The following is a 12,438-nucleotide window of genomic DNA, read 5'->3' as shown; positions in this document are numbered from 1 at the left end:
TATAATATTTGAGAATACATTTTCTAATAATTAATTAAGTCTCGATCACAGAAAGTTATAGATTACAACATATAAAAAAAATCATGTGAATTTCCAATGTTAATGTGATATTGTGATGTACAGCTTTAAAATGTTAATGCATAGAAATTAATAACCAGAATATTCTCGACTGATGAGTTTTGATTCTTTAAAAATATTAAGCTGAAATTCATTTAAAATAAACTTATAGTCTCCATGTAAAAAAATGCAATTTCAAGTTACCTATTCATAATTGGGTTGAATGTATTAATTTTATAATTTTAATCTTGGCAGAGACCTATCTCATTTATAATTAGTATTAGTTAAAACATTTTTATTTTATATAAAACTCTTTTGAGTGGAGCTTAGCTAAGACATCACTTTTTTGAATTTATTAGTTTAATCTACACGTATCTTTTTTTTTGTGTTACTGACAGCACTGCCAGAACACCTTGAGAATTATGTTGAGCGATTTTTTCACTAATAAGTCTGTGTTTAGAAATAATAATTAAATTAAATTTTATATTTTAAAATGCATAAACAATATGTATATATAATCTAAATAATTTTTTTAGCAAAACAATATACTTGTATAGGGTAATTTGAGATAGTTTAAGAGATGGAAGGTAGCTCCTCCAAAAGATCTAGGATATAACCACAATGTAAAAATTTTTCTTATCTTACAAATATGTAAAATTGAATACAATATAAATTAGTATATTAAAAGATCGAATAATCATAATTTGATTTACTTGGGTGAGATTAAAGGAACATTGTTCGCCACTTCACCTATAGTCTAGACTATGATGCCCAATCTTTTTTTATAGGTGGACCACTTTGGTAAACAATTATTTTCTAGTGGGCCACCAAATATAGAAGTGCAAATAATCTCAATCTTAATCTAATAATATAATTTTTTCAACACATAGTAGGTATACAATAAACATGTAGGCCTTGTTTTATTATCTCTTATTAATTATTGAAAGGATTACAAATTGAGGTTGGGTAATAATTTTACTTTTTTTTGAAAATGTTGTTAAACTTCAAAAATTTGCTAAGGGACACATAGAATAAATTAGAGGGCCACTAGCTAGGCATAACTGATATACACCTTATTTCAACCTGATTTACGCTTATATATATTATATTTAAGTATTTGAGTAAAATAATTAAGAGAAATATTAAATGCACTTACATTTTGTTAAAATATTTTGTAGAAATAAGTGTTATAGAATTGTTAAATATATTATATAAAAGTAAGTATTATGATTCAATGCTCAAAGCTCAAGCGGTCGTAGTTTATTAATTGACTGTTAGCTGAACATGTTAAATTTGAATATAAAGTGAATTGTTTAATTTTCTAAAATCTGGAAATATAATACTTTAGTTAACTAAGGTCCACTCAAAAGCATTCATTAAATTATTACGGTAAATATAAAATTATTATTATGCACAATATTTTATTATTTTTCGGCATTAATTATGTGATATGGCTAATTTGAAATAATAGTGATTTAAGTTTGCAAATATATCAGTTTTATTAAATAATTATTGAGAATTTGAGAAAAAAAAGTGAAAAAACGTTACAATATTGTCTACTTTGAACACATTTTAAAAATTATTTATAAAATAAGATAAATTGTACAATGATTTTTGAAAAGATAAAATCTAATAGAGAAGTTTACAATGTCATTGCTTTATAAAGACACCCTCTTTATACAAATCTTAACAACAGTACAATTTATTTAAAAAATAATTTTGTGGAATACAGAACAACATTAATTGTGTGGGTTTGTGGTAAAGTTTTATTTGATAAACATAGTTACCTGCATCTGCAAATTTAAAATCCTTTTAACACAATTAGAATTAAAAGTCCCATAAATCTTTTTTGTTACACCTACTATTATTAATTCTACGCCCAAGTATAAATAAAAACCAAAGATATGATATAATATATTTATTAACTATAATGGTACACATAAATTATTATTTTGATCCACTATTCAGTAGCCAGTAGATAAATAATAATAATCAGAGTTAGTATGTTATTGAAATATACATATTTTTTTCCTTTTAGTTACGAAAATTTCAGATCAAATTAAATTTGGCATAATGTAGAAGCAGTTTTTATACATTTTCGAGAAAGATATCGCATAAACAATTTTTTCGTAGGATAATTAATTAAAAACGATCCTCAATCAAACACAAAAATTGAAATTTTCAAAATAATGTTCAAGCACGTGGTTTGGAGACTTAAAAAAAAAATAAAATGAACATGTTCTAAACAAGACATATAATATGCATAAAAATAATTACAAATACCTAACAATATAAATATAATAAATACATAAACCAGGGAAGTCTCTTTGCTATATTGTAGATTTGATTTTACCTGGTCACTGTTATTGATTACTGCAGTAGTGTAATAGAATGGTTAAATTTGAACTCAATGATATAGTATATATATCATTGAGTTCAAATTCTATATAGATAGATAGATAGATAGATAGATATATGTCGTAGGCATATAGTCAAATCAGGCATTTTATTAAATGCCTAGGCATATAATCAACAATTTTAATGTTTATACAATTTCACTATCCGCCTAGACATTTAGTTAAACGACTAGGCATTTGATTAAATGTCTATTTCATGTCAGGCAAATAATAAAAAAACATTTTGTATTATTTTAAAAATTTAAATATATTTTCTATCAGTTAATTATTGCTATTTTATACATAAAAATACTATGTATTATTTATTAATATGAAAAACACATTGGTATATGAAATAAAATGTTTAATTTCGTGTTCATTATTACTATTGTTTTAAAAATGAAATCATAAATATATACAGGTAATAACTAATTAGATATGATAGACATAAATGATAGTACGAGTAGTGAGTACAATAAATTCTCATTAAATAAAAATGAAAGTTCCATTGGTTTTTAACTTAGTTGTATGAGAACCTTATCTATATTGAGTACCGTTAATACCGTGAGTACCGTAAAATAGTGAAAAACTATTTAAGGAACTAAAGGTTGGTGATCAAATAGTATTAAGTGTTCCAAAAGTAGACCGAGGATCTCTCGATAGTCAAAATATAAATGTATTAGTGATAAGACATTCGGAACAGCGTTTATCAAATTGGCATAGAAGTTGGTAAAATAAAAATTGGTGTTCATGAGAAGAACTTCAGCTAGTGTCAAATAATGGCTTAGAAGACAGCAAAGTAAAAAAATTTATTTTTTTAAATGACTAGGCATTTAACTAAATATCTAGGTGAATAGTGAAATTGCATAAACATTAAATTCTTTGACTATATGCCTAAGCATTTAATAAAATGCTTGATTTGACTATATGCCTACGACATATATATCAGATTGCTTTGTTTGAAAAAAAAACAATTCAAAGTGAATTCAGCCTAAAATATTCTAAGAATATTTATATTACCATAACATTAAGTATTAATATTGTAGAACAAAAGCTTGAAAATTTAAAATAAGAGTCCTCCATAAACAACTGTACTTGCAGCAATTAAAAACTATCAGAAATGCATAGGCTCAATTTTGTAAAAATGTCCACAATTTTAAATTTTATTAGCTAAGGCTTGAAATGTATGTAAGAAAATTCTAATAACTTTTAATTACAGCCACCTAAACATCACAAAACTACTTAAATGATAATAATGGAAAAACATGTAGATTAACAAATATGAATTGTTAATTACAAAGATGCCAAAATAAAAATATTCATACAAAATACCTAATAATCGAATATTTAGTATTGTTAAAAAGTAGAGGGGTGTTCCTAACCAACTTATGCACAATGTTAATGGACAAATAGTACACCAACAATCTGTTCAAACAAATTTTGAAAATTCCAATTTCAAGGGCCTTAGAAATGGAATCTTTTACAGATTTATGCTTGTAGATTAAGTATTAAATCATACCTCATAAATAATATGTACGTATTAGATATTGAGTTGATGTCACAAATCATGTGAATATGGGGATATGAAATGTGTACTTTCTATCAATGATATATTAAAAATGTTTGGTTTATTTCAAAAGGCAATAAACAATAAAATTGTTGACATATTTTATCATATAAATTCATTGCTTTAAGGACATACTTTGATATTTTTTGGGCATATTTGCATGCATTTTTTTAGAGCTTGTAAGATTATAAACATCCAACCTTAATAAAAATCATATCATCTTTTTCAACTAACAATGTAAGTGCGTTATTTATGATTGATATACAAACCATTACACAAAAAAATATGCTAAATGTAAATGTGAATTTTATAAAGCATGAACATTATTATGTACATATATTTTTTAATCTATGTATTTTATCCCCGGGTTAGTTAACTCTTACTTGAATGATAAGGTACCAAATGTTTGCTCATATCTATAACATGTTCTTTTACCTCTTTTAGCTGTACATCCTGTTAATTTTATTCAGGTTATAGTAATAGTAATAAATGAATATATAACTCAATGCTATTATGTACATACAGGCGTATTTTCCGTTAGATGGGTATGGTCCAGGGAATGTTCTGTAGAAGCGTGCATCTATAATATAAATTTATCAGTGCAATATAAATGGTAACGTTCATATTATTTTGATAAATGCATATAAAACAAAATATTCAATTTTATGGAGCTCTAAAGAATTGAAAACAATCATAAAGCAACAAAACACAAAAAAAGCTTTTAACAAACAAATAAGAGATACCATTGAATGTGAATAAATAGTTTATAATATGATGCCTAATAGACCTACTCATATCTTTTTTATACAATTATGTTTGATTTTAAGTGTTTAAATTTTTTCCTTATAATATATTACAGCCACAATTCTATTTTATTTTAATTGTGTAAAAATACATTATAATGTATTTAGTATTTACAGTGCAAATAATAATAACCTTTTTTTTAAAACAGTCATTATTCAAATTGCGAAACCTAATCAATAATCAAAAAACAAATAAATACACGTGATAAAATATTGCTTAGAATACAAAATATTATACAGCTGGTACATAAAATGTTATGAACATTAAAATTTGTGAATAAATCTCAGCAGTGCATTTTTTACACAATACACATTCAAAATGTGTGTAAGTATATGGATGAATAACATTAACATACGCAAACTTTGCGAGTGGCAGCACGCCATCGATTTGTTTTATTTCGAAAGAAATAACTATTGGGACCTTTTTGAGATAAACGAACAGTTACTTGTCGAGTCATTCCTAATGGTTCCTTTGTTTCTAGATCCTGTAATTTTTAATAATTTAAACAAGTTTTTCCTAGATTATTTAATTGTAATTTCATTAAATTGCACCAGAAACAATAACAAGTTTTTTTTTCAATAGGCTATACCTATGTTACAACCAACAATCACACAAGTGTTGTACATAAACACCATGCGTAATTTTTCACATATTTTCAGAACCAACACAACACATTGTATCAGAACAAAACAGTCACAGGATTTATAATTAATATGGTGATACATCTCTAAACAGAATTTAAGCTTAATTTAGATTCTAAGCTATTTAATCTTCATAAATAGTTCCTATATGCAGTGTTCATATTGTAAGAACTTTCATACTTCAGCTCTAGCATGAGCTAATGCCCATTAAATACATGGGATTTGTATGCAACTCTTTCACAAAAATTTACTTACAATTTAATACCTACATAAATAATTATTTATAGAATTGAACATATCAACACTGTATAACTTATAGTAAGGTAAGAACATTACCTAAATATTTTTTTTTTTAGATCCTTAATTTCAATTTTTGTAATATTGATCTACCATCAATTACAGGATTATCTACACATTCAACTAAATTATACATAGTATATAAAGACATTTATTATACTATAATAATATAATACTATAGCCAAACATAAAATAAATATAAAAATAATTGCAAAATCGACAAAGGCAAATAAAAAAAGTAGGGGAAAATGAATATAATTTGAGAAATAGGAAATTATATATAATATCATACCTTTTAAACATTTTCCTTTGTGAACGCAATCGTTCACATCAAAATGCATTAAAGATGTTAGATCATGAACTGTAAACTAATTTATAAGAGTAATTTTTAAAATATTTATTAAATTAATTCATTTAATTTGTATGATCTAGTAAACAAGAATAAACATAATTGTTATCAATTTAATTTTTAGATGCTGATTTATATGTACATTATTTAATTTATTTTAATATAGTTATACAACTATAGGCATATTTCAAATATTTAAGTATAAATACAATGGCTTATGACAGCAGATACAAAAGATAGTTATTAATATTACACTAGGCTCAAGATTTTTTATTTTGAATAAAAAAAAGTTTTAACTTAATCAAAATGTACGATTTTCGTGTCAACTATTCAAAATAATAGCAAACAATTTTAAAATTAATGAGCTTAATAAACAGTGGGTTTCTTTAATTCCGGATAAAAGCATGAATCCATACAAAAAAAAGTGCTTATCTCGACTTTTTCTCAAAAATTCATGTTATTGATAGATGATAAATTAAAATACTTCAATTTATTAACCTATATTGAATATTTATTTCAATTTACCAACCTTTATTAGTTTCATTGTTACCAATTTTACCATACTTTTCTCATATACCTTAAGATTATTCTTATATTATCAAGTTCAATACAATTATTGTAATTTTATTGCAAATTTAGTATAAAACCAAGGTAAATTAAAAATATAAATGTCAGTTTAAGTAAATATTGGACAGTTAATTTAAAAAACAAAAATTATATGCATGAAGTTAAAATGTAAAAAAAATATTTGACTACTAAATAAAAAAAATGTTTCAATTTTAATTCATATATTATAGGGTGTTTCATTAAGAACACCAGATTTAATCTTTTTAGACATTTATTCAAACAAAATTGTATCACCAACTGTTGTGATTATCGACAAAGAGATGTCATTGGACTGGTTAAAACAATTTTTTGATTAAAAAGTGATCTGTGTTAAGTTTTAACATATTGTACTGAGTCGCACCATGGAGACACATAGAATATTAGTAACAATCAAAATACATGAATAAAACAAAATGTTATTGCTAAAACCTTTGCAGAGTTTTACTGTGGAAAGTTTATTGATAACAATGATGAAAGAAACTGGTCAGCCAACACATAAAACCAAAAAATACAGGGAAAATTAAATCCGGTGTTCTTAATGAAACACCCTATAGTATTGAATATGTTAACTCATTTCAATTGGTTCCAGTGAATAGTCAACTTGGTTAAATGAACAATTACAAAAACATATTATCCACCAGGGGCGCACCCAGAATTTTTTTTTTTTTTTTGGTTGTATTTATTTTGTACAGAAATCTTAAAGCTTGTTAATTAACAATTAAAAACGAATAAATAAATAAATAAGCTACTATATATATAATGACGTCGCGACGATAATAATAAACAACAGAGGTCTCTCCCGGGGCCCGGAATGACAGGTATAAATATAATATAATATTATGTTATACCTAATGTTTAAATTTCGATGGTTGATATTTTTTTTTATAATAATTTAAAGTCAAATGTCAATTGTCAATAAACCTAATAAAATATGTTTTGGGGCTAGCCATTTGGGGGGGGGGGACTAAAGCCCATTAGCCACCCCCTTGGGTGAGCCCTTGTTATCCACTCAAACTGAAAATTAAGTGATATATTCCAGATCACACAAAAACGAAAAAAAAATCAACAAGACACAGATGATTCCAAATCAATAAAAACAATGCAATTATTATATCAAAAAAAAAATTCATAAGTTAAATAATAAAAAAAATGTATGCTTTTTATGTCTAAGTCAAAAATTAATCATACACCTTTGAATTATTTCTTTAATTGAAAATTAATATATAGAAGTGTGTAAATATAAAATATAATGTATTAAAATATCTATCATTCACAATAATATATTTATACTTGACACCTTGATTGTAAATACAATTTATATATCTTATGATTTTGGGCCAACACCTTTAATGTTACAATACATTTTTGTTAGATTTCAACAAATGTATTTTTTGTTTGTTTTTAATAACAGTTTTTGAATTGTTTCAAATTTTCTGTGAGGTTTTTGGTCTCATATCATTAACAACATTAAGAGCATGTCAGAGCATTTTTGTTCTCTCCTTGACCAATGCGAACATCAAAAATTTCACATTCGTAATAACAATTAAAATCATAATAATCTCTAAAATTAAAGCAAAATGTTATTAGTTAAGATTATTTAAAGATGATGACAATTTACATTTTTAAAATACTCATAACTCACTTTAAAATTAAAATATAATAAAGAGCCTATAAGATGCTCCAGACAAAAATCATACATTTAAATTTTATAAGATGTCATATCACTCTAATTTTAGAAATTATTATGATTATAATTAATAATCATTATTGTGAAGGTAAACTTTGCTATGTTGCGCTTAGACCAGAGAGAAAGAGAGAGAGAGAGAAAAAAATGCTGTGATATACTCTTAATGTTTTATTTTTGAGAGTGGAGTACCTATCTATTTGCTTAATGTAACAATACTAGTACATTTGATGTTTGTTTGTAATGTTAATTTAAAATGTAAATTAGAATTTATTTTTAATTTTAAAAAAAATATACCTAAATAAAATCAATTTTGAATATCTAAATGTTTGATAACGTTTTAAATGATTACACTAAAGCATTATGATAAATAAAAAAATAATTACTTACTGGGTTATTTAGTATAAGAAGTGATTCAAACCATAAGAGATAATGTGTAACAACCAAGATTAATGGAAATGCATACATTGGCCATTCACAGTCCACAAATTTTACTACGACAGTATCTTTACAAGTTGTTTCTCTGATAGCAATGAGACCATAGTATCTAGAAAAAATTATAATTGAATAATAAATTATGTTATTTTAATTTTAAATGAGTATAAATTTAAATACTTTTATAAAAAACTTGTATATTTTTTTAAAGAGAAGTACTAAGTACCAAAATAGTAAATACTAAATTCAAATTATTATGAAAAAATATTCAAGAAGTCCATAGAGGTCTAATTATTATATTGCTTCTATTTAAACTAAAATATAGTTTATTAATATAGATGGCATGTTCTAATAAAAAAAACAATAATCCTATTTTACTAGCACCGAGAAAAATATAAAATTAGGTAAATAAATGTTTATAATAAATGAATAATTTATTGTATTATCAGTCTAAATATAGCATACTAAAAACTATGCAAAGTACTTTTTTACATGTTTTATTAATATTTGTCACATCTATACTCTATTTGGAATGAGATCGTACCTCGACAGCCAATTTCTGTGCATAGGCGTAGCTTTGTTCCGCAGAGCTAGTCTCACAAACTTTCTATGTGCGGGAAGTGTCTAACTGTTGCGGACAAAAACTGGTCACTGACGTGGTACGATCTCATTCCGAATAGAGTTTAAAATAAAGACACTTCTATGTAGAGGCAATTTTCTCTGGTTTGTGTAATAAGTCATCACTGACAACATAATAAATGAGAAATATCACTGTTCAAACTCTGAATCAAAAAGAAAAATCACTTTTTGTGCTTTGTGAATGATGTTATTGGAGTGACGAGAATCACATGGTTATGTCATGCTAAGACCAGGTAGTTGGTAAAGCAGAACTGACGTAAATCAGTCGGCCTACTAATTATTCTCTTTTGAAACAAACTACAGTTATACATTTTCATTTAAAAATAGTTTTTATAAATAAAATTAAACTTATGTTGCAGGCAGAAAAATATGAGTACCTACTAAACATAAATAAAATACCTTACCTTGCAATTGGTGAATTTGGAGGTAAAAGAATTTGAGCCCACTCCATTTGATATACAAAAAGAATAGATACATGTATACAAGCAACCAAACAAACGAAACGAAATAAGTATGCAAATCCACGACTTATAGGATGGTAGCAAGACCACCAAGTCATTATTCCCAAAAATGTTATGTAGTAAAATGCACTAATAATTGATGGCACTGCAACTCCAGCGAGACAAATAATAACCAAACAAAGGTATTTTCCTATAATTAAATATAAGTTAACCATAGGTATATAAATAAATGATATGCAAATAATTTTACCAATAGAAATAGCAATAGAAATAGAACTTGTCTGTTGCCATGTTGCTCTTGATTCAGCGGGGTCTGTGATTTCGACAAAACTATCTGATGCATTATCTTCAACATTAATTTTAATTAACATGCGTTGTATAATAGTAGATGCACAAACCATTATCAGTTCTGGTAAATAGAAGTACAATATTTCAACCAGTTGAAGTTTAGATAACTCAATTAAACCAATATAACGAAACATTCGTTCTATTCCACTACCTTAAATAATAATAAATTGATTAATTATTTTAAACAAATATAAAAAATTAAAATAGTTGTAACATATTACTATGAGTAAATAACAATTAATATACTCACATATTGGTCCTAAAAGTTTTCCGTATGGATGCATAACAAGCAGAACAATTTGGAATAAAAGCTGAATTAATACCATGAGCCAGCTGATTAGAGTTATAGTTCTTAAAAACATTCCGGAACTTCCTAATTAACAATAGAAATACAATCTTAATAATATATTTTATAATTTAGTACATTTTAATTAAAAATATACCATTTATATTTTTTGGAGTAGGTGTTTTGACTAGAGGAAGGTAGAGTAGTAAAAATAGATAGATTCCAGTTAATGCATTCTGTTTTAAACAGATACCTAGAAAATAAAATAAGTAGGTATAAATAATAAAACTTATAAGAATGACAATTTCTCAAATAAATATCAATAAATAGATATATTACAATAAAATGTTGACATATTTTTCTAAATACTATATATGTTGAGAACTTAGTAATTTATTTCAATTGTTAATGAGTCCATACTAAAAATAGTTACAACTCACAGTAATAAAATATAAAGTATTACAGTACCTATATACAATGTTCTAAAGAATAACTTTTAATCATATTCAGTGCATCAATTATTTGAAAACAACATGAAAAAATGGTTAAATGCATAGTCATAATTTGTATAATTAATATCAGGGGTAAATAATAAATCTAACAAACATTTTGAAATTTTAAATAATAATTATTATTTCCAATACTTAACTAAAACATAAGGATTTTTTGACACTATAATGAAGAACGTGTTAGAAGATTAACAATTTTAAACAATACATAGATTATAATTATAATAATAAAAAAGGTGGGCAAGTAGGTACCGTTTCTTTGTACAGTAGATATCAAGTGGGTCACTGTAATGGATATGTCAAATTTTAATTCAATGATTTATCATTTCATACAAAAAACCATTCTGAGCAGAGATGGTCTTTCATCATATATATTTTTGTATGTTTTTTTTTCTTGATACTACTATTAAAGTAACTTATTTCAATTATATAAAATTAAAATTAGAAATTTAATTAAAAATTAATTTAATTTTTGCCAAAAACATTGCATTTATTATTTTAGTTAATATAATAGTAAATAATTCTATCATATAATATAATTGTTACTAACTTTTAAGTCAATACCACATTACTAATGAAGAATGTGAATAGGTTCATGGTTTAAATAAGTAATAGCTTAAAATTAATCTTTAATCAAACAATTGAAAGACAAAAATTTGCTTATGTATTTTTGATAGTATTTAACTTCTGTAAAAACTTATTACTTGGTATAAAATTGTCAAGATTATTGATTAAGAAAAAAAAACAGGTAAATAGATGTCTCTCTGCTGTACAGGAGGTTACAAGTAGTTCACTATAATGGATGTTGTTAAATTTGAATTCAATGATATAAAATGATATTGTATACAAAAAATGATTCTTAGCGAAAATGGTCAGTCAGCCTATAATATTACTTAGTAATTAAATATATAATTTGATGATGTTATTGTGATTAAAGTAATTAATTTTATTACTATACTTTAGTACAACAGTAGGTTATATTTATTTTTGACACATCAGTGTGTGTATAAAATATAATAATATACTGTACATTTCAAGTTTCTAGTTATTTTTTTTTTGCATTACAACAGAAAAGCATAATTTATTTTTTCAAAAACCAGTTTTGCATAGAAAATTCCCTGGTTAGATTCTGAGCGAAGCGATGAATGTATTGATTATACGATGATGTGTGTGTATTTTTTTTATTGTTATTTATGTCTGTGTACACAATAAGTAGTTGAAACAATGCTTCAATTTCCAACTTCAGTAATCATTTCCAGTGGGAAAGTGAATCTAGTTGTTCAATTAAGGAGGTCAAAATGTAAAATTCCCAGTAGATTTCAAAAGCGCCAGAAAAAAACAAAACAAAATTAAGGAACA

The 12,438-nt window shown here is 25.1% G+C and overlaps 1 protein-coding gene across 7 annotated transcripts in view; it reads right to left on the bottom strand.

Annotated features, from left to right (window-relative positions):
• Positions 1-12,438, bottom strand: part of LOC111038424 (piezo-type mechanosensitive ion channel component-like) — a 38,145-nt gene that overhangs the window by 19,497 nt on the left and 6,210 nt on the right. For 2 of the 7 annotated variants that reach the window (XM_022321513.1, XM_022321517.1), the window contains exons 3-8: positions 10,728-10,823; positions 10,535-10,657; positions 10,187-10,435; positions 9,880-10,126; positions 8,792-8,948; positions 5,180-5,308 (exon numbers count right to left, since the gene is read on the bottom strand). In XM_022321513.1, the coding sequence (XP_022177205.1) occupies positions 5,180-5,308; positions 8,792-8,948; positions 9,880-10,126; positions 10,187-10,435; positions 10,535-10,657; positions 10,728-10,823 (1,001 nt within the window). Of the gene's footprint in view, positions 1-4,455; positions 4,474-4,543; positions 4,601-5,179; positions 5,309-6,054; positions 6,118-8,791; positions 8,949-9,879; positions 10,127-10,186; positions 10,436-10,534; positions 10,658-10,727; positions 10,824-12,438 lie in introns of those variants that run through there. The other 5 variants (XM_022321514.1, XM_022321515.1, XM_022321516.1 and 2 more) reach the window with 5 other exon arrangements.

This window comes from Myzus persicae, unplaced genomic scaffold (assembly GCF_001856785.1).
Source record: "Myzus persicae strain clone G006 unplaced genomic scaffold, MPER_G0061.0, whole genome shotgun sequence".
Lineage (NCBI taxonomy): Eukaryota > Metazoa > Arthropoda > Insecta > Hemiptera > Aphididae > Myzus > Myzus persicae.
Note: the sequence above shows the minus strand (reverse complement) of the source record. Positions and strands in the feature narration are given on the sequence as shown.